This window comes from Chanodichthys erythropterus, chromosome 21 (genome assembly GCF_024489055.1).
Source record: "Chanodichthys erythropterus isolate Z2021 chromosome 21, ASM2448905v1, whole genome shotgun sequence".
In the NCBI taxonomy this organism is placed as follows: Eukaryota; Metazoa; Chordata; class Actinopteri; order Cypriniformes; family Xenocyprididae; genus Chanodichthys; species Chanodichthys erythropterus.
In genome coordinates this window covers 30692799-30717114 of record NC_090241.1, presented here as the reverse complement: position 1 = coordinate 30717114, position 24316 = coordinate 30692799, and the positions used below count along the sequence as shown (strand labels likewise).

Below are 24316 nucleotides of genomic sequence, written 5' to 3'. Positions count from 1 at the left end.
AATCAAATCACTTAGTGCAGGATGAGTTGTGTTTAATATTTCCATTTAGGGATTTGTTCAAATCCTAACTCTAAGTGTGAGCATCAGTTATAGTGATGCTAATAATCAGGCAGGGAATTCTGAACAGCGTTCCTCTTAATTTATGTTGGCTTCTTATGCTGGTTTATTCTGAGCTGTGTGCTCAATGATATGACACCGCAGCTGTAGCTAGTCAGGTCACATCCTTCAAACCCACAGCTGCTCCGTCCACACGTTAAATTATGCTGTTTCACAGTCTTCATCTCCCGTTGAGTTGAACCGTATGATATGGAGGAAGGACACCTGGTAGATTGATGCACTCTTGATCGTTGGATCAAAGTATAGGGAGCTACGTCTATTACTGCGAAGCCGCTGTCACTTAGAGAGGCGAGAGTAGTTTTCAAGTGGACTCGCCGACTGTCAGATCTCACTCTTTATCATTGTGTTCATCCTCCTCTCTCTCTCCTCCTGATTCTCAGACGTCAGATATATTTGCAATGATAGAGCGAATGCAGGTGAGAAGTCCACATTTTCATCCGATTTTTTGTTTATTGCTTTTCCTCCGATTTCTCGCTTTTTATGACCTCTGAACTTTGTCAACCTGCAGTATGGTGACATTTTCCCTGTCTTTTTTACTATTACTGTAATCTACCTGTCATCTGTATTCTGAGGTTCTCTTTCAATACGTCACTCCATCATTATTCACTTTACCATTTAAACCTATCACTTGTTTTCTTCTGTCATTCAGCTGTTTAAATTATGATGTGTTAGGCTAGAAATATACTCTACGCATGTATGAAAACACTTGTTTAATGCATTTTAAGGTCTGTTGAGCCATCGTAATTTGAGATGTTTTAAAGACCTTTTTATAACTTTTATTACAAATTCTTACTTTTTTACATATTTCATGTTTACAGTTTTGTTTTCCAGCTTTAAATTGGATTTTCAATCCCAGATTTTCAGTGTAAAGTCTCACAGTACATTATCTCAAATCTGTGGTACTGCCCCTAAAAGGGGCGATAGAGGTTCTTTTTAAATATCTCTGTTTATATACATATATAAATAAAATAAAATCACAAAAATAAAATAAAAATAAAATAAATAAAAATCATTTTAAATAACAATGTCTGTGTCCACTATAGCGTGAATTGTTTGTATTCTTGCGTAGAATATGTTTTAGGCCTAATCGTCTTTGTGTAATATCTGTTTTGTTTTTGTTTGTTTTTTGCGTATATTGACCATGTTTTACATTTTTGAAAGCTCTCAAACAAATACATTATTTCAAGTTATTAACTTCAAATGATGAATTTTAATTTCTATTAATGTATATGAATTATGTTACTTAAATGTATTGTATGTCTTTAAATTAACTGTATGTACTAAATATTCCTCCTTTCAAAAACACAGAGCAGTAGAATGGATGAGCAGAGGTGCTCGCTTCCACCTCCTCTCAAAGTAAGTGAAGTGTGTATATTTAGAGCCACATAAACACGCATCAAATGTTATAGTCATCACAAACCGTCCCTGCCATCAGCGTTGTGTTTATCACATGCACACAGAAACACACAATGGTACTTTTATTCCAGACAGATGTTTTCACATTAACCCTCATTCTCATAGCTTTAAAGTTCAGAAAATCTCTATTGCCTTAAAATGTTGACATTTGAATGCATCTCAAGGGCACTTCTGACATAAAGGCTGTTCCAAAAAAAATCCTATTAAGGTACCTTTTGGCCAAATTATAAGGCAGGACTGCATGTATTCTCTGCAGAGAAAAGACAAAATACATTGCAACTAGCTCAGTGAAAATATCCAAGATGATGGAAATCTATTAAAATACAAGTATTGATTAAAAAATTTGTTCCGAATGAGTCAACGTACTAGACGTTGCATCTTTTAAGATGCTTCCTTGATGGGTTAAAAATAGTTACTTAACTCTTGACAAGCAGCAGATAAATGTCCATTTTAAACAATGCATCAACGAACAAGAAATGAATAAGAGACTTGTTTTCCCTTCAAATTAAGTTTAAGTTTCTTACCTCATTGGCTTATTTTGAGCCTCAAGTTTTGTTATATTTTTCTAAAACCACATAATATCTTAATTCATTTTGCTTAATGAAGTAAGTGAGTCTTCTGTGTAGATGAAAGTGTATTTGCGGTATATATAAATGCACCTTCTGTTCAGTTGTGATGCTCTCTGTCGAGTTGTTTGTAGTGCTAGAACACGTCCTGTGCCAGCAGCCCCTTAGGGTGCACTCGTACACAAACTTACTTACAGTGTAATGCTTTGTACTTTTATGAGTTTATAAAGGTGAATCACATATTCAACTCAACTCGTATAAATTCCATGAAAGTCTATATTTACTGGAATATATAGATGAACTGTATGTTATTGTTCCATGCATTTAAGGCCACATGTGATCTGAAGCTCTCACCTCAGGCTTTGTGAATATTGTATATAGTTCAGGGTTTGTCTCCGCAGGTCTGGAGCTCTGTTTATAGGCTTTTACTCTTTATGTTTCTTTCATCTGCAGCTTAAATTGACTCTAAGGGCTCAAAATATTTAATCTCTCTATTGCTCCCACAGACAGAGGAAGACTACATTCCATATCCCAGCGTCCATGAGGTTGCAAACTTGTTTGTTTTTTTAATATGTAAATATGAATGTGTTTTCTTGCAGTACTGTTTGTAAAATATATATTTTGTGGGTTGGCAGGTATTGGGGCGTACTGGTTCTTTACCACTGATTCTGCTGCCCCAGTTTGGGGGTTATTGGATTGAAGGGACCAATCATGATTTAGGCTCCTCCTCCACACCAGAGGAACCGCCTCCTTGCCCCGCATCACAGGTTAAACTGGAGACCAACAGCATCGCCAAGATCTACAGGAAACACTTTCTGGGCAAGGTGAGATCCATCCATCCATCCATCCATCCATCCATCCATCCATCCATCCATCCATCCATCCATCTATCTATCTATCTATCTATCTATCTATCTATCTATCTATCTATCTATCTATCTATCTATCTATCTATCTATCTATCTATCTATCTATCTATCTATCTATCTATCTATCTATCTATCTATCTATCTATCTATCTATCGCAAATATTATGTTGAAAATAATGATATTTTTTGAGAATAATTATATTTTTTGTATAGTAAAATCAGACACTATCAAGTAAAATCAGACATATCGCCCACATCAAACCAATTGTGTATCATTTAAAACATTCAAATATTGGCTAATAAAATATTAGTGAAATCAAATCAGGACTGTTTCCTCGCTAATTACCAAATTAATGGATGATTCTTATGAAAACAGGAGTGTTTAAGTTAGTTGTTTTGTCCCTTTATTGCCGTTATTGTCATTCTCTCTTGGAGCTTGAAGAATCTGTGGTAATGTAAAGAATCTTTCTGAGAGTTTATGTCTTTTTATAACTCTTCCCGCAGGAGCACTTTAATTATTACTCTGTGGACAGCGTTCTCGGACACCTGGTCTTCTCTGTGAAGTATGATGTGATTGGAGACCAGGAGCATCTTCGACTGTTGTTTAGGTACTTCAAACACGTACGCTTTCGACTCTTCCCAGATTAAAAATGTATTGCTTTGATGTTTTAAATTATGAGTTATCTTTCATTAATACCTTTGTCACAGATTATTTTCACTTTAAGATACATAAAAGTAAATTGCTGATGTGTAAAAGTACACAAAAGCCACAAAATGTGCATTTCAACTCTCATTTCCTTTTAATGCTACTTCCTTACATTCAATATGCAATTCTGCATCATTTTTGCTACTTCAATTCAAATCCAATTCAAGAAGTCGAATTGGAATTTAAAAGGTATTTTCAATTAAGTTCTGAATGGTGCACAACCCTGTTGCAGAGACATTCATGTCCACTCTCCTCTGTCACATACATTCTCTCGTTGTTCATTTTCGAAGCTGGTCTAACTAAAGTGCTCAAAATATGCAGCAGGAGCACAAGGACACATCCATTCTTTTATAACCCACAGCCTGTCTTGAGGCCCTTTAATGATGGGGATGGGAACAGGAGACAGTGTACATGTCAGAAAGAAGCTGATCTATGTATAAAGCCTCTCTTTTATGAAGGGAGCTCTTCAGCGACTCTTTGAATGTTACGCGCTGGCTGTAAGATAATTGACAAGGGCACCTGTAAATGCTGGAGTGATTCACATGGCTACTTTTTGATTCATCTCTCTCTCTCTCTCTGTCTTTCCTGCTATATATAACATTTATATTATGTTTACATTTGATGCTTTTATCCAAAGTGACTTTTAATACAGGACAATAGAGGTTGACGCTAGGGTTTGTTATAATGATACTTTGAATAGTTTGTAATGGTGGATACTGTGAATTTTATTATTCTTTTCTCATCTTTTAAATCTAGATCAAAGTTTAAAACCCACCATGATGTGATACCAATTTCTTGTCTAACCGAGTTCCCTAATGTTGTCCAGATGGCGAAGGTAGGTTGGGCAGAGAATAATTTTTTTTTTTTCATGGCTTTCAGTGGTTTAAAAAAAATATTCAAATCAATTACATGAGATTGCAGATGTATTAAATAATTGTATTTATTCATTTTTTTATAATGATTTTTGCAATTACAATTATAAATTTTAAATAATTACATGTCAATGTTTGCTGAGAAAAGTCCAATGCAAATGAAAGTGACTTTGAAGTCCATTTATTTTATCATAAACCTAATGTGATGATTAAATAAATGAATTGCTTAATTTGCATAACTTTTTGTTCTAGATTAAATTGAGAACCTTAGTAATTAAATAAAATAATTTAATTAGAAATATGTATATTGGATAAATCATTCATTTATTTGTCTTTATTTGTCCCAAGCTTGTCTGTGAAGAGGTAAATGTGGACAGATTTTATCCCGTCTTATACCCAAAGGTAAGCTGGAACAGGCACTTAGAAAACCAATGATATAAACAATGTCATTTTCATACACTGACCCTCATTTTGTAACCCGTTTCAAGGCATCCAGACTCATTGTGACCTTTGATGAGCATGTCATCAGTAACAACTTCAAGTTTGGAGTCATCTACCAGAAATTTGCCCAGGTCAGATCACCTTTCAGTGTTTTTATGTTCATAATTTTTTATAAATTGTGGACTTGTGGCCCAAGTATGTTCTCTCTTCTACAGACAACAGAAGAGGAACTATTTGGAAACAATGAGGAAAGTCCAGCTTTTGTTGAGTTTCTGGAGTTCTTGGGAGAGAAGATTGAACTTCATGATTTTAAAGGGTATATACATATGGTTTACTCAAGTAGGACTTTTTTCCTGGTGCTGGAACAGCATTCCTATCAACCAGTCTCATTTGCAAACTTATCTTATCACATTATAATTTTCCTTTGATTTCAGGCCTAGATTAGGATTGATTGTTGAGTAACGGCTGTGATTGTTTGATCTGAATGTTGTCCAAAAAAGGACAGCTGACATATTTGAGTTGAAAATATTAATGAAGTAATTCAAAGCTTTTTTTTTACCTTCTTTCAAAATGCAGCTTTCGTGGTGGCCTGGATGTGACACATGGCCAGACAGGAACCGAGTCAGTCTACCACAACTTCCACAATAAAGAGATAATGTTCCACGTGTCCACAAAACTGCCATACACTGAAGGTGATTCCCAGCAGGTAAGACCTCATGTGTTTTGTTTTGCTTTATGTTTTGTTTTATTTTTTTTTATTTTTTATTGTATTTTGTTTTGTTTTTATTGTTTGTTTTGTCTTAAAGTCAGTGAAGAAAATATGAAAAACATTTTCATTTTACGTGATTCAGATACCTCAGATTTCAGATTCCTGTTTTTAAGGGTTTATGACATGAGAAATCAAATTTGCCATATAAGAGTTCTATGTACCATTAAAACATACTTCAAGTTTCATAGCTTAAAACATCCCCCTCATTATAAACAAAGCATTTATTTGATCAAGCTCCAAAAACAGCTTGTTGAGATCTGTGACATCACAGATGCAAATAAATTTGCATACGACTGCCTCCAGAGCAAGACGTCAACGAATAGTTTTACATTATCACACTATAGGCCCCGCCCACTTGTATTCAGTCACTTAACAACTGACATCTGCCTACACTGGATGTGAGCGTCATGTTGTGTCAGAAGCAATTATAATCACTGACGCTATCCACACTAAATACAGTAAACAGATGCCTGTTCATTTCTGATGTACTGCAGTCCATGTGTTTGAGTCTACTGACAACAGGACAAATGGAAGAGTGAAAGAATGTTCTTTCGACTAGTCCAGTTATAACAGCTCTTTTGCGTCTCTACAGACTTCAGAAGGATACCAGTATCAGAAACAAGTAGACGGTTTATATTCACGTTGGAGGATTATGTGTTCAGAGCATTTTGTTTTGTGAACAAGCCACAGTGTAATGGAGAGAAATCTTTAAGCAGCCAGCTGTATTGGATCTAACAGCAGCTGCATCACAAAAGTAAATGATTTCATAATGCTTTGTATATGATGATTTTATATGGATAATATTTTCAAAACACTTAGTCACTTGCAATAGCAAACAGGCGGTGATACTGTTTTATATGTAATGTTAGCCATTAAAGCCTTAAAGGTGCCCTCGAATGAAAAATTGAATTTATCTTGGCATAGTCAAATAACAAGAGTTCAGTACATGGAAATGACATACAGTGAGTCTCAAACTCCATTGTTTCCTACTTCTTATATAAATCTCATTTGTTTAAAAGACCTCAGAAGAACAGGCGAATCTCAACATAACACTGACTGTTACGTAACAGCATATTTGCATATGCCAGCCCATGTTCCCAACATTATGAAAGGCATTAGACAAGGGCAGCCAGTATTAACGTCTGGAGCAGCACAGCTGAATCATCAGACTAGGTAAGCAAGCAAGAACAATAGCGAAAAATGGCAGATGGAGCGATAATAACTGACATGATCCATGATAACATGATATTTTTAGTGATATTTGTAAACTGTCTTTCTAAATGTTTCTTTAGCATGTTGCTAATGTACTGTTAAATGTGGTTAAAGTTACCATCATTTCTTACTGTATTCACGGAGACGAGAGCCGTCGCTATTTTCATTATTAAACACTAGCAGTCTGTATAATGCATAAACACAACTTCATTCTTTATGAATCTCTCCAACAGTGTAGCATTAGCCTTTAGCCATGGAGCACAGCCTCAAATTCATTCAGAATCAAATGTAAACAATATAACAGTATACAATACTCACATAATCCAACGCATGCATGTCGCATGCTTGACGAACACATTGTAAAGATCAATTTGAGGGTTATATTAGCTGTGTGAACTTTGTTTATGCACTGTTTAAAACAAGCACGAGCTCCGTGGGTGGAGAGCATGAGATTTAAAGGGGCTCATATTCAATGATGCCCCAAAATAGGCAGTTAAAAAAATTAATTTAAAAAAACCTATGTGGTATTTTGAGGTGAAACTTCACAGACACATTCAGGGAACACATTAGTCTTATAATACATCTTGTAAAAAAATGTTCCATGGCGCCTTTAATGGAGCCGCCCCTTAAAAATTGATCATTTCAGACTGAGGGTCAGAATGAAGATTGAAAATAATAGTTTATTTTTGTTTTTTTTTGTACAAAAAACTTTTTTAACATTATAAGTGAACCTCAAGGAACATATTAAAATAATTGTAAAAAAAATCCATGTCATGATCCCTTTAACTAAATCAACATTTAGTCTAGGGTTGTAGCCAATCACAGACATATCTGTTGAGCACATGAACATGAGGTGTTTAAGAATCTGATCAACAGTGCTCAAAATATCAGTGCTGACTTGGTACCGAAGTCTGTACTTTTGACAACGCTACTTTGGTCACCCTTAGAAGGTGGGTTAATATGGATATTGTTTTATGTCACCGTTAGTGTTAGTTTTGGGAATATAACCAGCCCCTCAGAGATGCTTGCCCAATGCTGGCCAAAGCACTGACCAACAGCATGCTCTGTTAATTAGCAAGCAAACCACACAGTGCAAAGGACTGATCCTGGAAAGCCATCTGTTGTCATGCATGTTTTGCTTCGCTCAGGGAGAACATTACCTAAGGGTTTCAGCACAGACTGCCCTCTTACAATGCTGGCCACTAAAACACACCCTCTTCAGTATGGTACATCAGAGGCCAGAGATAACATATGGGTACAGACTCATCACCTGCTGCTTTTTAATCTCTATTGTACCAGATATGTGATGTTATATGAGAATTACTGTGTATTGATATGGCAATGGACACCAGACTGACAGAGACAAATTTGTTTTTTGTCTTAAAATGGTTTGTCTCTATCTGAAAACATTGTTTTGACTATGATGTTTGCCACAGGGCTGTAAATGTGCTTCAGTATGTGTTATTAATTTCCCGAGCACTTTGATGATAAAGACAAGCAGTTTTCTTTTGAACTTTTGAATGTCTGCAAACTGTTTTTATGTTATGACCGTACTCACTAATAAGTATTTATGAGCAAGCTGTGAAGACGAGCGAATGAGCAGTTCAGCTGAGGAAAGCTAATCGAATAAACCTTTGAAGGTTTATGGGAGATAAAATTGACACCCTGCAGAATGCTAATACTCTTTTGTCGCATGTTAAATCAAGTATAAATGTAATTATTGTTCTGAAAGCCAGGGCTTTGACATCATTGGTGTAATAAAACACAAATCAGTCTGCAATATGTATAATGTTATGATCCAGTATTGTTATTTTGTGGGACATTTAATAAATAATAAGTCAGTATAAGGGCAAAGCACATCAAGAACATACCAAGTCATATTTCACCCTAAAGAAAAACTGTAGTGCAACAATAAGGAATATGCTCATAATACAGCATGCAAAATCATTTTCTTTATGCAGAATTTGACTGGTCATTGTTTTAACGTTTAATTTATCAGGAAGCTTAATCTGGCTTGGGAAAATGACGTTGTTAACTAATGGCCGACTCTTTTTTTTTTTTTTCTCTTTTATTTTTGCAGAAAACTGGATATTTTCACACTTAGAACAAACCACCTTTGGTTAAAAATTTCCAGGCCAGTCAGAGCCAAAATTAAAAGTAAAATTCTAATGCATCAATAGGAAGTTTGCTTATTTGGCATGAAAGTATAATGCGTAACTAACTTGTATAACAGCGTTGATTCTGTTTGAAACCACAAACATACATTTTTCATGCATATGGTCTGTTTTAGTTTTCAGTTCAGGTTTCTCTTCTAGCCGGTCTTTTCAAAGAAATGAATCTAAAATTGGTTGTTTTATTGGCAGCTTCCTCTTATTACTTCACAGTTTTGTTGACTTGATTTCAGCTCCAGAGGAAGAGGCATATAGGAAATGACATCGTGGCTATTGTGTTCCAAGAAGAAAACACACCATTTGTACCCGATATGATCGCATCAAACTTCCTTCACGCTTACGTAGTGGTGCAAGTGGAGAACGCTTGCACTGATAACGTCCTCTATAAGGTAATTAATTAACCCTGTTGGAATTGGGGATTGAAGCTTGAGCCATGGATTCTATGAATCATTTCTTTGTTATAGGACTTCTCATTCTTACTTGGAGTAATTGTGTTGTTTTTTGCTAAAATCAATATGCGTTGATGATTACCAGTGTAATATATTAGTCACATATGGCTTATTGTGCAGAGAGAATTAGCCCTCTATGGTTATTGATTGATCAAACGTATCTCAGGACCGAATAACTTAAATACTAATCAATAAAAGTGCAAAAAAAGACCAAAACATGACCAACAGGGGTCCATTTTGTGTCCTGTTTCAGCACATGTGCACATGTCACATGGCTCCATATTTTCTCCAATGAAAAGTGCCTTTTTCACTTGTTTGTATCCATTTAATCACCCACAAAAAATATGTCACCTTTACTGGCAAGTAAAGAAGTATTTTCAAGAACTTTACTTTATATGTCATCAAATGTTTTAGAGAAAATAACAAAAAACTGTGTGTTGCCTCAAGGCAACATTGTACCATAATGGAATCGCATAAGGCCATACAGGCATAATAGGTTTGAATACAAATGTATCATATTTGTAAGGAAAAGAGTTAGAATTATCTAAATATATTTGCATTTTCACATGATTTTGCAATGCACTTATAAGAATATTATAATCTGCACATTTTCTATAGCACTTCAAAAAGGTATAAAACACAGGTAGCACTGGCAGTTGATGAGGGTGAGAATGAGGAGTTAATGAGGGGTCATACTGGGATGAGGAAGATGAAATCATAGTGACAAACCTTCAGGGAGAGAGTGAGGGTGAAAGAGAAGATGGAGATGAGGATGAAAATGGATATGATAATTTGATATAATAACATAATAATATGATGGTTTGGTTATACTTGTGTTCCACTATGGTACAATGTTGCCTGAGGGCAACAGCTGGATATAAAATGTTACTTTTTATTAAATAATAAACTTTTAATACATTAAAAACTGGATACACTTGTTTGTTTAAGTGTCTAGTTAAAGAAATTGATGTTTTCAATAAATATATTTCTTTTTTTCTACATGAAAATGCCAAATGTTTAAATTTTTCCATTGTGGTACAATGTTGCCTTGCGGCAGCAATCTTATAAAAAAATAAATAGATTAAAAATGTATGAAAATGTTTATTGATATCGTTAAAGTGTCCAATTTTAAGCAGGAAAAACAACACAAATAATTTTTACCTCATTGATATCATATTGCGTACCATATCTGTTTGGAAGCTTTCCTGTTATCTGTTTTATGTTATTGTAATTTCTTTTATGTTAATTTAGGTATCTGTAACGGCAAGAGATGATGTGCCTTTCTTTGGTCCTGCCCTCCCAGACCCAGCTGTCTTTAAAAAGGTCCATATTTCCAGCCAGCATTCATGTAATATGACTAGTTCCATGTGGAATCATTGTCCTGGAATTCTATCACAAAGTTCTACACATCCTACAACCAGTGATGTTCATTTATGAAGTATTTTGGTTTATTAATTTATGCTTTATTATATCCAAAAGTGTCAAGTACTCTTAATTCAGTTATGCCATATTTAAATACATTCTGGAGATTGTGGATCTTTCCCATAAACATTAGCACAGAAAATGTGGAAAAAGTCAGCAGATTTTGCAGGTCTGGATATGACTACAGAAACATTTTAATTAATAATTAAATCCGTATAAACAATTCTTCTGCAAATATAGTATATAATATAATATTTAATATTGTTAGTATAATTGTATGCGACATGACTTGGTGAATTAATAAATAATTTAATTGATATATAGATAATCTAAAATAAAATCGAATTGTTCTTTGTATAAATCTAATTCACTGTTCATTGTGTTGTGTTTAGAGTCCAGAGTTTCATGAGTTCCTCTTGACCAAACTGATCAATGCTGAATATTCCTGCTATAAAGCAGAGAAGTTTGCCAAGCTGGAGGTGAGGAGGGCATAAATGTTTGTGTTTGTTTGTGTGGGAGCATCAGCATGCATACTACATTAAAAATGTTTTTGTTGTCCAGGAGAGGACACGTTCTGCTCTGCTGGAGACTTTATATGAGGAGCTGCATGTGAACAGCCAGTCCATGATGGGACTTGGAGGAGACGACGACAAACTGGAGAATGGAGGAGGTGGAGGTGGAGGCTTCTTTGAGTCTTTCAAGGTAGAATCCCTTTGAATCGCTAACAATAAGGACAGTAACACTTTATTTTAGGGTCTTTTAACTAGTTGCTTATTAGCATGCATATTACTAGATTATTGGCTATTTATTAGTACTTATTAGGCACAAATTAATGCCTTATTCTGCATGACCTTATTCTACATTCTTAATCCTACCCAATACCTAAACTTAACAACTACCTGTACCTTACTAACTATTAATAAGCAGTAAATTAGCAGTTTATTGAGGAAAAAGTTGTAGTTAATAGTAGTTAATAGTTTATATGTGTTCACTATACTGTAGTTAATAACTTCAATTAATTATTAACAAAATAATGTTAATGTATAACAAATGCGTTCTGGTGAATAGCAGAGATGCCAATTTGCATACCATCCTAAATGTGAGATTAGGATTTGGTGCTCAAGAAATATTTCTTATTATTATCAATGTTAAAAACAGTTGTGCTGCTTAATATTTTTGTGGAAAATAGTATAGGGAACAATTCTCACTTTTAACTAGTTGCTTATTAGCTTGTATATTGGCTGTTTATTAGTACTTTTTAAGCACACATTAATGCCTTATTCTGCATGACCATATTCTACATCCCTAAATCCTACCTAAGCTTAAACAACTACCTTACTAACTAATGAATAAGCAGTAAATTAGGAGCTTACTGACTCAAAAGTCGTAGTTAATACGACTTTTGCCTCAATAATAGTGAATATGTGTTCCCTATACTAAAATGTTACCACATTTTTTTAGGATTCTTTGATAAATAGAAAGTTAAAAAACACTCAAAATTGTTCTGACCACAAACTTTTATATGTTTAACAGTATGCATTGTGGAACACAGTAGTGCAGAAGTATGCAAGAGTTTTGCTGTAAAAACTCAAAAGAAAAAGCACACTGGAAATTGAGGGTGAAATTGAGCGCGTTGCATTGTGGATTACAGTGTTCACATACTCACATTTACAACATTTTGGCAAATGAAGCTTATTTGGCATTCTGCGGATATTGAATATGCATTATGTATACTGTGAAAAAAAATCATTTTCAATTTTGACGTATACATACTGCAGTAATTGTAAGTATGTAGTATGCCATAGATGGGCATTTGAGTTAGTGACTCGGACTCAAGGCGCATTTTAATAGACTTCAGACTTGACTCGGACTCGACCTGAAATGACTTAAGACTTGACTCGACTCAACACAAAAGTCTTTTACATATCACCACATATATTTCCCTTCGTGTTGTGGTAGATCGGACTCTTGTCGTAGAATTTGATTACGTATGTCCGTGTAATATGCAAGTCCAAACATAGCCACTTTCTCACTTTCACTGTCCTTTACTCTCTCTAGCTCTCCTGTTTCTCATAGAAACAGTTCTTGTGCCCTCTAGTGTTGTGTTGCAGTAATGCACAAGCATCGTTTTTCTATTTCCAGCGAGTTATCCGCAATAGAAGTCAATCTATGGATGCTATGGGCCTCAGTAACAAGAAACCGCACACTGTCTCCACAAGCCACAGTGGAAGTTTTACACACAACCCACCAGAAACTCCCAAAACTCCTGGAATTGTGAGTATGAGACCCTTCTGAATATCAGTGGACCTTAAATTGTTAAAAAGACACAAAAAAATAAATAAATGCGGGCCGTCATGAGATGCCCCAAAACAGAGTGCCAGCTGTAGTTTGTGCCAGTTTTCATGCCCTCTGATCCCTCCACCCGGCGGAGTCACAGCTGGCATTTGCTGTGCCCTCCGAGTGGGTTTGACCCTAGAGTGCTTGTGTCATCATGGCACATCTGTGCTGATGATAGACCAGGTCTTCTCCTGCCATTTCTGATCTTCATCATTTCACCATTAAAAGAGATAAAAACTGATGTGTAATCAGCCCTTATGATCTGTTTGGATGGTGGTCGGTGGAACAGATGGGGCTCTCCACAAGTGACTGTCCCATCTCCATCGCTATGACAACAAGAGCAACAGCAATAACTGAGAGAGCCTTTTATGACAGGTTGACATAACAGCCTATTAGCCATCCAAATATGCTAGTGTGTTTGCAACAACCATCCCAGGAACCAGATAATGATCAAACATTTGTGCAAAACTGTAAATTTGCAGTCAGCTTTGTTAAACCAGGATTTTTCCATTCAGACCGGTTTTCAAGATCATCTAAGGCTGCCTTTACACTGCAAGACTTAATGCACAGATTTGATCTTTGTTACACTTAAGATCAAGTGAAATCACTCAACAGCTCTGATCGCAATTGGACATTATAACATGCAATTGTGAGTTTATATCTCACAGAATTGTGAGAAAAAAGTCAGAATTGAGAGATATAAACTCGCAATTCTGACTTTTTTCTTGCCATTGTGAGTTTATATCAAGCAATTCTGACTTTATATCACACAATTCTGACTTTATAACATGCAATTCTGACTTTATAACACGCAATTCTGACTTTATAACACGCAATTCTGACTTTATAACACGCAATTCTGACTTTATAACACGCAATTCTGACTTTATAACACGCAATTCTGACTTTATAACACGCAATTCTGACTTTATAACACGCAATTCTGACTTTATAACACGCAATTCTGACTTTATAACACGCAATTCTGACTTTATAACACGCAATTCTGACTTTATAACACGCAATTCTGACTTTATAACACGCAATTCTGACTTTATATCCCGCAATTCTGACTTTATAACAAGCAATTCTGACTTTATATCCCGCAATTCTGACTTCATATCTCACAATTCTGATTTATAACTCGCAATTGTGAGTAAAAAAGAGAATTGTGAAATAAAAAGTCGCAATTATCTTTTTTATTTTTCATGACAGAAACAAGCTTTCATAGATATCATACCTGATACCTTTGTGTTTAATTATAAGTCTACCACCACCCTAATGACTACCCTAATAATAGGCACAGCAAATTGATTTACATACACAATGTGTCACGGCACACACGAAGACAAACAGGGTAGGTCCAATTGCAGGTATTTATTGGGGTAATCCAAAGCGTAAATCCAGAAACAGGCAAGGGTCAAAATCCATGATAACAGTCCGTACACAAAACAAGAAAAACACAACGAAAACCAAAACAGAGAAACCAGGAACGTTCGTGAAGACACCAGAACAAGGGCAGAGACAAACCAGGTATAAATAGACAGACACTAATGAATAAACACAAAACAGCTGTGTGCAATGAGTGGGATAATGAGTCCAGGAGTGAGTATGGGTAATGTAGTCCAAGGGGTGAAAACAAGAGTCCGGAATGGAGTGCCCTCTAGTGGCTGACTAGGGCACTCTCACTAGTGATCATGACATTACCCCTCCTCAAAGGAGCGGCTACCAGACGCTCCACCAGACAACAAAAACAAAAAACACAAAAACTCAGGAGGGAGGTGGACAGGAGGAGGATCAGGGGAGGGATGGTGGGCCAGGACCAGAGCCCCCAACCAAAGGCCAGGGGGAGCCGGTGGAACAGACCACGGGGGCTCTAAGAGGGTCGGGGTCCTGGCTGAATGCCAGGGCGGCACTGGAGGAACTGACCAGGCGGGTTCCCTGGGGTCTGGAGTCCTGGCTGGTTGCCAGGGCGGCGCTGGAGGAACTGACCAGGCGGGTTCCAGCGGTTCCAACGGCCGGGGCAGTGGCAGCAGGGCAGGAAGCCTAGACGACGGCGGCAGGGCAGATCTCCTGGGCGGCGGCGGTGGCGGCAGGGGCTGGCGGCCTGGGCGGCGGTGGCGGTGGCGGCAGGGCTGGCGACCTAGGCGGCGGCGGCGGCGGCGGCAGGGCTGGCGGCAGGGCTGGCGGCCTGGGCGGCGGCGGGGCTGGCGGCCTGGGCGGCGGCGGCAGGGCAGAAGGCTTGGTTGAAGGCGGCAGTACCGAAGATATACGCGATGGCGGCAGGGCAGAGCACGGTTGCTCTGTGGCCGTGTCCCGGGAGAGCGGGCAGCTCGGGGACGACCTCCGTGGTCGTATCAGGAAGAGCGGACAGCTCGGTGATGGCAGCAGGCTCGGGCTGCTCAGGCAGCAGGGCAAGGCGCTTCGGTGGCGCCGGCAGGGCAAGGCGCTTCGGTGGCGCCGGCAGGGCAAGAGCGCTTCGGTGGCGCCGGCAGGGCAAGGCGCTTCGGTGGCGCCGGCAGGGCAAGGCGCTTCGGTGGCGCCGGCAGGGCAAGGCGCTTCGGTGGCGCCGGCAGGGCAAGGCGCTTCGGTGGCGCCGGCAGGGCAAGGCGCTTCGGTGGCGCCGGCAGGGCAAGGCGCTTCGGTGGCGCCGGCAGGGCAAGGCGCTTCGGTAACCCACGAACAACCACCAAAGTGGTCTCCAGGCCTTGTAGGACGGAGGAAGCCCTTTTCCTCCTTCTCCTCCGCTTATGAGGGTGTGGCGGTGGCTCACCCAAAGTGGACTCACTGGCTGGAGCGGGCTCTGGAGCGGACTCACTGGCTGGAGCGGACTCACTGGCTGGAGCGGACTCACTGGCTGGAGCGGACTCACTGGCTGGAGCGGACTCACTGACTGAAGCGGGCTCTGGAGTGGATTCACTGACTGGAGCGGGCTCTGGAGTGGACTCACTGACTGGAGCGGATTCTGGAGTGGACTCACTGACTGGAGCGGACTCTGGAGTGGACTCACTGACTGGAGCGGACTCTGGAGTGGACTCACTGACTGGAGCGGACTCTGGAGTGGACTCACTGGCTGGAGCGGACTCCGGGAAGGCTTCCAGGCCTTGAGGGATGACGGAAGCCTTCCTCCTCCTCTTCCTCCTCTTACGTGAGTGCAGCACTGAACCTGTGCCCACCTCCTCTGTAGACTCTGGAGCGAACTCACGGGCTAGAGCAGGCTCTGGGGCGGGCTCACGGGCAAGAGCGGCCTCTGGCTGAGCATGAGTTGGCCCACGGTTTCTGCGGGAGAGATAATGGGTAAAACCCCAAAAATCCAGGGTCTGGAGCCCCTCCAACTCACACTGGGGCAGAGGGTCATCAAGGCATACATTAAAAACCCCTTTTAACGCCTCATCATTATACCGCAGCCCTCAAAACCGCAAATCCCCATCCTGCTGGATCCTAAAGTGATGGTGTCTTCTGTCACGGCACACACGAAGACAAACAGGGTAGGTCCAATTGCAGGTATTTATTGGGGTAATCCAAAGCGTAAATCCAGAAACAGGCAAGGGTCAAAATCCATGATAACAGTCCGTACACAAAACAAGAAAAACACAACGAAAACCAAAACAGAGAAACCAGGAACGTTCGTGAAGACACCAGAACAAGGGCAGAGACAAACCAGGTATAAATAGACAGACACTAATGAATAAACACAAAACAGCTGTGTGCAATGAGTGGGATAATGAGTCCAGGAGTGAGTATGGGTAATGTAGTCCAAGGGGTGAAAACAAGAGTCCGAAATGGAGTGCCCTCTAGTGGCTGACTAGGGCACTCTCACTAGTGATCATGACACAATGGTAATTCAAAGTGCTTTATGTAGGAATAATAATAATATCATGAAATTCATATAAAGTCACCTTAAAATTAATAAAGACAAAAATAGTTAAAATGAGTGTGGTAAGACATTTTTTTAAATAAAAGTGCATTCGTTGAACAAATTATGTAGTGGCACTGGCTAATAATTTGAATCAAAATCTGACCCAGTTGTGATTTCTCCACAGTCCCTGATTATTCCTGGAAAAAGCCCAACCCGTAAGAAATCTGGTCCGTTCAGTTCCAGGAGGAGCAGCGCCATTGGGATTGAGAACATACAAGAGGTTCAGGAGAGAAGGTAAGATGAACAGACAATTGTATGGAAAAGTTTGGAGTATTTCCTTGTTGAAGCCATTGTATGATAGATAAGGTTTAGAACAAACATAGTTTATGAATGTATTCAAAAATACGTTCAAATGCAGTTTGTGACTTTAAAGCACTTATTCTTTGAAAATGTTGTTTTTGTATGTTTTTAAAAAAATGTCAAGGTGGACATTCTGTCTTCATAACAAAGAAAAAATAAAAGGCAGAAATTCTTAGGGGGCAAAGACACTTTAAGTAGACATGCATGAAAGTCATCTTGTGACAAGAAAACCATAAAACAGGAAATATTAAAAGATTACACTCTCATTAGTGTGTGTTAAGGTTAGTAAGTATCTGAAAAACAATATATTTTTTACAATTTGTGTCATGTTAAGGTTAATTTAAAAACTGCAGTTCTGAAAACAATAATTAAGATGTGTTTTTCATTATGTTCCAGCAGTCGAGAGGTGTCCCCTAGTCCACAGAGGGCATCTGATGGTGGACACACCTTTCAAGACCTCAGATTTGACAACTCGTCCAATCAGAGCTCACCTGAGATGCAGACCAGCAAGATTGGGTGAGCACTAATATGCTGATTTGGAGCTCAAGATATATTTCTTTTCTAGAAATATTTTGTTCTTTCTAGATCATTAAAAAAATCTTACCAACATTTTGAATGGTAGTGTATGTAATTAAATATCCTCAAAGTTGAATATCATGTTCACAAGTAAATAGACTAACCTGAGGTTAAGTTGCTTGTTCAAAGGGAACAACTGCAGTTGCTCATGGACTGCTCCTTGTTAGGTTCAAACTTTTTATTCCCCTCTACACAAAACCACTCCCAACTGCAAATAATAGATGTTTGCTTTCGCTTATATTAGTTCAAACAATTAAACAATAGTTTGTCATTGAATCATTACTCATTAGTAACACAACGTCTTTGAAATGCTATCAGTGTGTTGAGAAATTGCATATGCAATCACCAAACATGAATGTGGCATATTGTGCTGTCATAACTTACTCCAAGCAACACCTTTTTACCACATGGACAGAGTAGCTAGAGCAAAGGTCAAAAAGTGAGCAGCTTTTGTTTTGTTTTGAATGTGCAGGTTATTTGTATTTGTATTATATATCGTATTTGTATTATTTGGATTTGGATTATATTCCTAGTTTTGTTTTGGAGGTCTCCTACAACAGGTTACATGCATCCAAAATGTCAAAAAACACTTTAATTCTCTCATAACAATATATTGTAGCATCACCTCTTTTCTCATAGTGTCTGAAACGGTTCGATCAAAGATTCGGTCTCTCTAAACCCCTCCTTTCCGAGAGCCTGCCCTGCTCTGATTGGTCAGATGGCTCCACCTGAAATTCCCAATACCATATCTGAATTTCAGCTCTGGATCTTCCTCAGCACTTGATTCACAGAGATTCGAACAGTAACAATGGTGCTGGTTTTACCATATCAGTTCCAACCCGGGTCCTCATCATTCAGAAGTGCACGCAAAGAGGATTTGCTTTGGCAGTGCAGAAAACAGTCGACAACACAAACCAAACTCTTCCAGGCTTCAGATACAACTACAGGACCAGGCTGGCATTATGCAAATTTTGTTACAAACCTACATAGGTTTTGTGAAGGAAGTAAGACTGGAATTACTGATGATTGTTTCAGGCGGTTCAGAATCAGTTCTTTTCACAAACAGCTATATCACACTCTAAGGGTGGTTAGGTCATTATTTCGGGTTCATTTGACCTCATATATGTGCATATGTGTTTGTGTTTGTACTGTAGTTCTGCCCTGTGCTGTCGAGCTCCTTCTATCCCGGAGTCTCAGGACCTTTCTCGCTCCTCATCCAACGCCAGCAGCTTCACCAGTGTGGTGGAGGAGAACGAGCAGGAACATGAAGCGACAGAGGAGTACGACACGGGACTGGTATGGCCACATTCACCTATGACTCATCATTTATTATTACATGACTCATATTATACTTAAACAATAGCTACATTGTGATCAAATTGTTGTCATTTGATAAAAAAATCTAGTGTATACATAAAAACTGACAGGCAGAGAAGACAACCTGTATTTAAACGACTGTACTATTGGCAGCCAAATGCATATAGGCATATTGGAATTTGCATTTAATTGCCTGAACAGAAATCTCAATACACCTAGATAATTTAGCAAGACTGACTGGTTCTGTTGTTTGCATATGTTTTTCATTTTTCTGGAACACAGGATAGTTTGTCTTCAGCTGGTACGCCTCACAAACGAGATTCATTTTCATACAGCGCTGTGTGGTTGGAAGACGGCTCTGGTAGTGCTAGTCAGAGCAGTTCACACGGTGAGATATAACAAACATTTCACCTCCCAACTTATGAGCAACCCCGCAAGTATTTGTGATAGTAACAGAATTATGTAATGATAATGAAAATGTTTGAATTTGCAAAAATAGTTTTTGTTTGTCTAAACGCTACATTGAAGAGGCCAGAAATATGACTATATATGATATAGTGTGTATGTATCATAGACAGTGTGTGTGTGTATATATATATATATATATGTGTGTATATATGAATAGATTTAAATATGTTAAAGAGAATCACTACACTTTTTGAAAAGAATCGCTGCATTTATTCAAAAGGAATCATTACTTTTTCAAAATGAATCGTTACATTTATTCAAAAAGATTTTTCAAAGAAAATCGCTAAATTTTTTAAAAAGAATCACTGCATTTTTTTATTTTTTTAAAAGAACTGCAAAATTTTTCAAAAAGAATCACTACATTTTTTCACTGTAAATATTATGCAGTGAACCCCTATCTTAAACCTGTAGAAGACAGTACTTGGTTTTTAACCTGTATAGCTTTAGCATTAGCATCTCTTTAGCTCAAACAGTAGAACATGATGCTAACAATGCTAAGGTCATGTGTTTCCCAAAAATAAAGGCATCTGTCAAATGTTTAAATGCAAATTATATTTTACTTGATAGGTAATAGTAGAAAAAAACAGATAATCATAATAAAAATCACAAACAAATTCACCACTTCCCACTGTGATATTATTTTACGTGATATTTTTACTTTAAGAGAATTCTTCACTCAGAAGTGAGAACTGGAAACATTGAAGAGCTTTTAACTTATTTTGCCCATAATTAACTCTTAAAAAGGTTTGCCGCTGCATTGTGTAACTATACTGTATATTTTCAATTAGTATAAATTTTGATATTTTCAGTTTTCATTTTAATTTTAGTTTACTGTAAGTTTTATTAAATTTATTGTTTTTGTAATTTTTCCTTTATTTATATAATATATATATATTAGGGCTGGGCGATATATAGCATGTGATTGTCACACGCATTTCGTCAGTAAAGCCGGTTCCCTGATTACCGCTAAATCGCCATCACCTGCTTTCAAATGGAGCGGCATTTAATAGACAGAGCCGTAGTTCACTGACAAGCCACGCAATATCACGTTCATTATCGAAGGCGATTTATCTGCGATATATTATATATATATATTTTTACTTTATATACATTTCTATCTTGCTTTGATTTCTTATTTTAGTTTTAGTCATTACTTCAAATGAAACCTATTTATTTCAGTTAGTCACCAAGGCAACATTTCTCATTTTCATTTACAGTTTTTTTTAAGTTTAAGCTTTTCATCTAATATTTTATTTCAGCTTCATTTCTATTACAAAAAAACTTTTTTAATAGTTTTATGTTTAGCTAAGGATATCAGCGCTGATAAATTCTGAACCTGGCCTTTGTCACTGCAGTACAGTTCATATAGTTTGTATTTGTGTCCAGGCTTTAACAGTCGTGCGTTTCACTGTAGGTCCCATTCGACAGCAGTCTGAACCTCTACGTCCAAAAACAGAGAGACAACACTCGGTAAGAAATGTGCTTGGCCTCGAAATATTCTAGTCCTAATAAAGATGTCTATATATACATCCAGAGCAGAATAAAAGAGTGTCAGGTAGGGTGGAAGATGACTGAATTATAATTATGAACCATGACTGATGTTGATTAACATGCTCAATATGATCCCTTTAAAGCAGGGATGGACAACTCCGGTCCTGGAGGGCCAGTGTCCAGCAGAGTTTAGCTCCAACCCTAATCAAACACACCTGAACCAGCTAATCAAGGTCTTTAGGATTAGTAGAAAGTTATAGGCAAGTGAGTTTTTATCAGGGATGGAGATAAACTCTGCAGGACACTGGCCCTCCAGGACCGGAGTTGTCCATCCCTGCTTTAAAGGGATAGCATGACAGTTTTTCTCTCTCTGTACCTGTATAACTGCTCTTGAACATCAGATCAGATTAAGCCTGAGGATCCTATTGGAATTGCTCCGTTTATGTAGTTTATCTTAGTATTTGTTTAGTCAGCTAAATCATCTGTGACACAGTGTGGCTGTGTGTGTTTGTCCTACACAGAACTGCTAGCTGTCCTGTAGGCTGTAGATGACTTCATGGATGTCCATCAACAGGTTAGGAAAATGAAAAAATTAGGATTATATCTATGATGATGTATTTATGGGGCCTATATGGTTGTGTCATTTAATATTATACTCTTAAAGGCCTCATTTATGATTTTTTATGTTTTATTATTTGATAGTTGTATTTTTAACTACTGTTCAAAAGTTTTCAGATTTTTTGGTAACACTTTACAATAAGGTTTAGTTTGTTAACATTAGTTAACTACATTAATTAACAATAACTAATAAAGAATAATTCTACAGCATTTGCTTACATTAGTTCATATTCATAGTGCATTAACTAATGTTAACAAATACATTTGATTGTATGTTTTAGTAAATGTTGAAATTAACAAAGAATAATAAATGCTGTAGAAGTGCAGTTCATTATTAGTTCATGTTAACTAATGTAGTTAACTAATGTTAGATAATGAAACCTTATTGTAAAGTGTTACCGCATTTACTAATCTTAGTGTTAATCTCAACATTTACTAAAAATGTTAAAGTCAAAAGTTGTATCTGTTAACATTAGTTAATGCGTTGTGAGCGAACATGAACATTTTTTATTAACTAACATTAACAAAGGTTAACAAATGCTGGAAAAAATATATTGCTTGTTGTAAGTTTATGTTAATTAATGCATTAACAAATGAAAATGAAATTAATACTTCTATTCAGCAAGGATTCATTAAATTGATCAAAAGTGACAAAACAGACATTTGTAAATGACATTTATAAAAAAAAATTCTATTTCAAATAATATATATATTTTTTTTTTCGAAACCATCAAAGAATCCTGAACAAAAAATGTATCATTGTTTCCACAAAAAATATAAATATATGTCAGCATTGATGATAATGTAAATATTATCTTCAATGCTATATAATAAATATTTCTTGAGCAGCAAATCAGCATATTAGAATGATTTCTGAAGGGTCATGTGACACTGAAGACTGGAGTAATGATGCTGAAAATTTAGCTTTGCATCACAGGAATAAATGACATTTTAAAATATAAATGTAATATTAATATCAGTTATTTTCTGTTAAAACAGTTATTTTAATTGTAGTAATAATACACAGTATATAGTATAATACATTGTGTTTTTGGTAAATAAATGCATGTTCATATATCTTAATCTCATTAATAATATGTCATGTCTTATTCTCAGCATTTTCATAAGCAGCCCTTCGCAGCGGACACTCAATGTGCTCACAAGTTCCTCTAGAGACACGGATGTGAAGGGGAGTGAAGCACTAGTTACAGCCCCGCGGCGTACAGTCGGGCAAGTGTGCATCAGAATATCAGCGCGCTCTTGTAAGGAAACCACCCCTTTATCTTCTGTCATGTGGCTGTTGGTCTGTAGGCAAAATGGCAAACCTGCCTGGCATGTGTTGAAGGCTGGTACACGTCTAGAAGAACAGAGAAGAGCTGCCAGCTGGGAAATCAATCACGCATGATTATTATGGCCTTATCATAGGCTTCTTTCTTTCTTTCTTTCTTTCTTTCTTTCTTTCTTTCTTTCTTTCTTTCTTTCTTTCTTTCTTTCTTTTTCTTTCTTTCTGTCTTTCTGTCTTTCTTTTTCTTTCATAGTGGCCCTCATTGTGTGGGTTTGTTTTTTATTTGTCATATTTATTTATTTATTGAGGCTCACTGTGGTGTGTAGATCTTTCAGTAATGGGGGGTGGTAAGCTATCATAAGCTTTCGGCATCTTTCAGAATAACAAAGGAGGTTCAATCCAAACCCATCATGCTTAAAATACACGCGAACCCGCAAAGCACTGTAATACACATCTACATGTATGTGTGGTTCTGTTTGGTTGCGTTTTGTGTCAGTAATGAGTAATGATGTTGAAAATGAATATAGGTAAATGTTAAATGTTGTTTTTCGGTTAGGTGTTTCTTCTGGTGTTAGGCGCCCAAGCCATTTCAGATCCTTTCCGATAAACAAAGTAGGCATTATAATTTATGACAAAAGCAAATAGATCAAGTGTGAGATGCTGTATACGTTTTTTAAATATTATTTATTAAGATTATGCTGTTTTACTGATCAACATATTTTGTATGGCCACAGCTTCTTGTGGTAAACTGACGTGTGTGTAAACTGTACACTAATGTAGTAGCTTCTTGTTTGTAGTTTCATGTTTTAAAGCCTGCTGTGCAGATTGAAGGGTCATTTCTCTCAAGTCAGATAGCATGAAGCCTTTTTAGATTATATGGCAAGTGAGCAATATGAATGTAAAACTGATATGAGACGTATATGATAGTGGGTATGGACACTAAAACACTAGGTCAGAATATACTCAATGGATGCTTGAAATGGTGGACAATGGGG

General features: G+C 37.4%; 1 protein-coding gene across 6 annotated transcripts in view; it reads left to right on the top strand.

The window, feature by feature from the left end:
- The window catches only part of rap1gapb (RAP1 GTPase activating protein b), a 59702-nt gene extending 36412 nt beyond the window's left edge, over window positions 1-23290 (top strand). The window contains exons 2-23 of one of the 6 annotated variants that reach the window (XM_067374523.1): window positions 498-533; window positions 1426-1473; window positions 2606-2644; window positions 2735-2923; window positions 3473-3576; window positions 4431-4509; window positions 4895-4948; window positions 5035-5118; window positions 5203-5303; window positions 5564-5693; window positions 9373-9528; window positions 10840-10911; window positions 11403-11489; window positions 11572-11712; window positions 13153-13284; window positions 17391-17500; window positions 17966-18082; window positions 19297-19438; window positions 19742-19847; window positions 21342-21397; window positions 21940-21992; window positions 23153-23290. In XM_067374523.1, coding sequence (XP_067230624.1) covers window positions 498-533; window positions 1426-1473; window positions 2606-2644; window positions 2735-2923; window positions 3473-3576; window positions 4431-4509; window positions 4895-4948; window positions 5035-5118; window positions 5203-5303; window positions 5564-5693; window positions 9373-9528; window positions 10840-10911; window positions 11403-11489; window positions 11572-11712; window positions 13153-13284; window positions 17391-17500; window positions 17966-18082; window positions 19297-19438; window positions 19742-19847; window positions 21342-21397; window positions 21940-21948 — 1992 coding nt within the window. In that variant the 3' untranslated portion in view covers window positions 21949-21992; window positions 23153-23290. Of the gene's footprint in view, window positions 1-497; window positions 534-1425; window positions 1474-2605; window positions 2645-2734; window positions 2924-3472; window positions 3577-4430; window positions 4510-4894; window positions 4949-5034; window positions 5119-5202; window positions 5304-5563; window positions 5694-9372; window positions 9529-10839; window positions 10912-11402; window positions 11490-11571; window positions 11713-13152; window positions 13285-17390; window positions 17501-17690; window positions 17848-17962; window positions 18083-19296; window positions 19439-19741; window positions 19848-21341; window positions 21398-21939; window positions 21993-23152 lie in introns of those variants that run through there. The other 5 variants (XM_067374522.1, XM_067374521.1, XM_067374520.1 and 2 more) reach the window with 5 other exon arrangements.
- Window positions 23291-24316: the final 1026 nt, after the last annotated feature.